This window comes from Gavialis gangeticus, unplaced genomic scaffold (assembly GCF_001723915.1).
Source record: "Gavialis gangeticus isolate Ggan-Ray unplaced genomic scaffold, GavGan_comp1, whole genome shotgun sequence".
Lineage (NCBI taxonomy): Eukaryota > Metazoa > Chordata > Crocodylia > Gavialidae > Gavialis > Gavialis gangeticus.
In genome coordinates, this window is record NW_017728994.1 from 23,760,992 (window position 1) to 23,763,729 (window position 2,738).

The following is a 2,738-nucleotide window of genomic DNA, read 5'->3' on the forward strand; positions in this document are numbered from 1 at the left end:
AAACAGTACCTTTACAATCCTTCCAGCCCCTAATAATCTTTGAATCTATGAATAAGCCTTCTTTAACCTGAACTTACTTAGTCAGATGGAGTGTGCTTCATAAGGTGCATCTCTACCCTGTCTTCTGCCTAATTTCCATGTGAGATAACTTAATCCCATTTTTCAGATAGGAACCAAAAGATACATGAGAATGGCCAAGATCCTACGCTGAATCAGAAAAAGGACTGGAACCTAAGAAAAAGGCACTTAGCCTAACTGGTTCTTCAAGATGTTTTGTCCATATAGACCACACCTCTGAGGCTCATATGTGCCCTATACATTTCATATTTCTCACACATTGGGCAAATGTTCATCAGAAGTAGAATTCATTGGACAGAAGCTTGAAGGAAAGTCCTGATTGCTAGAGTCCACTGTTCTATCCACTGAATCACATTCTCAATGACTAGCAACCGAGGGAGTCACTTGAATAGTTAGTATTCTCTGTAATGGGTCTATACTTGTGCTGCCCCTTCCTCTCTGTAATACCATTTCACATTTTCCAGTAGGCATCTGTCTAAGACAGGCAGGTGCAAGGCAGTTGGGAGTCTAACAGTCATCTGTTAGTCATTCACTGCTCTGTAAAGGAAGCTGAAATGCTTGCATTCTTCCCCAAGGCAATTGGGCACCCACATTAAACAGTTCTATTTTAATGCAAAAAGTCAACAATGATCTCAATGAAACCTTCATCATCTTTCAACAGATGGGCTGCTAGAAGTAAAGCAACTCTTCAAAGCCTTAATATTACTCACATCCTAAATGCAGCAGATGGGCCATACAGTATCAACACAGGAGCCAGATATTACAGAGATCTGCAAATAGAGTACTATGGAGTAGAAGCGTTTGATGACCCTTCCTTTGATTTAAGTATCTTTTTCTATGATGCTGCTAATTTCATACACAAAGCCTTAAACACGCCAGGAGGTAAGGAGGTGGCAAAAATATGTTTGCTATGTTGAGGAGCAAGATTCAACAACAATGTTGAATCCTCAATATAGCAAAATGTGTTTGCTATGTTGATGAGCAAGATTCAATGTCAATATCTACTTCTTGTACTAACAGCTGGGGAGCCAGACCCAGATTCAGCAACATGCTTAAGCATATGTGTGTCATCAAGTTGCATCCGTAAGTGCTGTGCTCTGGAGAAATGGACATAAGCACTTCAAGTTAGGCATATGCTAGAGTGCCTACCTGAATCAGAGCCTATAGCTCTGCTTCATACTGACCCTGAGAGACAGCATATGTCAATGAACTAACACAAGTCAGGGCCCAACTCACTCAGATAGCTAAAGACAAAAGTATTTAAGTTGGAAATGGAAATTTTGCTATTTAGAAACAGAATTGGTAGTTTGGTTACCTCTTATTCCCATTCTTCTCTATGGGCCATGTTTTTCAATTGCATTCTCTCTCTCCTGCTGCAACAATTGCCAAGGATTCCTACAATGCACTGCTTCTACATCCAAAAACTAGGAAGCCTGTAGTGCATCACAGGAGATATAAGTTCTCCCAGGGATCCCGATCTGTAGGAGACAAGGGGAGCAGGAGGTATTTAAATTCTAATTCCCAAGAGTGACCAAAACAACAATTTCACATTTAATTTTTCTGCACAGCATATTTCACTTTTAACCAGACCACTTTATATTCAGATTTCCAAGCCAAATAACCCCCCAAAAAAACAAAAAACAAAACCAAAAAACATTGTGGAAGACTAACCCCTTCTTTTAACCAGCCCTATGACAGAATTAAAAATATTATCAAGGAGGCCAAGCCACTGGTTTAAATTCTAAGGCCGCATAAACTCCCAAGCATTTGTTTAGTAGTATAGCTCTTGGTGTTGTTGACCTGTGGGCAACTGGAAAGCTTCAGTGTCCAGGACCAGCACAACATTAGAGTGCGCTGACAATCAATGACTATCAGGTTTCAACTGATTGTCCTAACTGATTTTTGACATCCAAAACTATAGTAATTTTTACTCCTTTTTGCCTGACTCACCTTATGAATTCTAAAGCCCACCAGTGTGTGTTCTCCATTTCTTTGCAGGTAAAGTGTTTGTCCATTGTGCCATGGGGATAAGCCGCTCAGCATCTCTTGTGCTTGCCTTTTTAATGATCCATGAAGATATGACACTTGTGGATGCTTTGAAAACAGTGAATTCTCAAAGGGAAATCTGCCCAAACACAGGATTCCTAAGCCAGCTCCGAAACCTGGACATCAAATTAAATGAAGAAAGGAAAGGTGTCAGGAAATCTGCTTTCAAATAACCATAAGAGAGCCCTGCAAAGAGAAAGTCTGGGAAATTACCATAGTCTTCTATAGCTCTTAAAAATTAATCCTCTTCTACAAACTAAAGGTGTAAATTAAAAATACAGTGTAACACATATTCTACTTAGAAATATTTATTGACCATGTTTTCTTTACATTTTTAAAGCCAACATGAATTTCACCAGTAGCTCAGTTAAGGATGGACCTTTTCATTCTCCGCACTAAATGGTTATAACAAATTGTGGTTTGCTGTTGAATGACTCTCAAGTTCCATCCCAGAGGTGGCTGCATTTCATCAATGGGTGAAGCTTATATCAGTCTGCAAATTATTAGGATCTGTGGAATGAAATATCCTATGTTATCATCCTTATTCTTGAACACTGCCTACAGGCCCCAGTCAAGGATTGGAGCTCCATTGTGTCCCACCCAGAGGACTCAGG

General features: G+C 39.8%; 1 protein-coding gene across 1 annotated transcript in view; it reads left to right on the plus strand.

The window, feature by feature from the left end:
* LOC109287241 (dual specificity protein phosphatase 13-like) overlaps positions 1 to 2,521 on the plus strand; it is a 6,548-nt gene extending 4,027 nt beyond the window's left edge. The window contains exons 2-3 of the mRNA XM_019502190.1: positions 740 to 960; positions 2,077 to 2,521. Of these exons, the coding sequence (XP_019357735.1) occupies positions 740 to 960; positions 2,077 to 2,297 (442 nt within the window). The 3' untranslated portion in view covers positions 2,298 to 2,521. The remainder of the gene's footprint in view (positions 1 to 739; positions 961 to 2,076) is intronic.
* Positions 2,522 to 2,738: the final 217 nt, after the last annotated feature.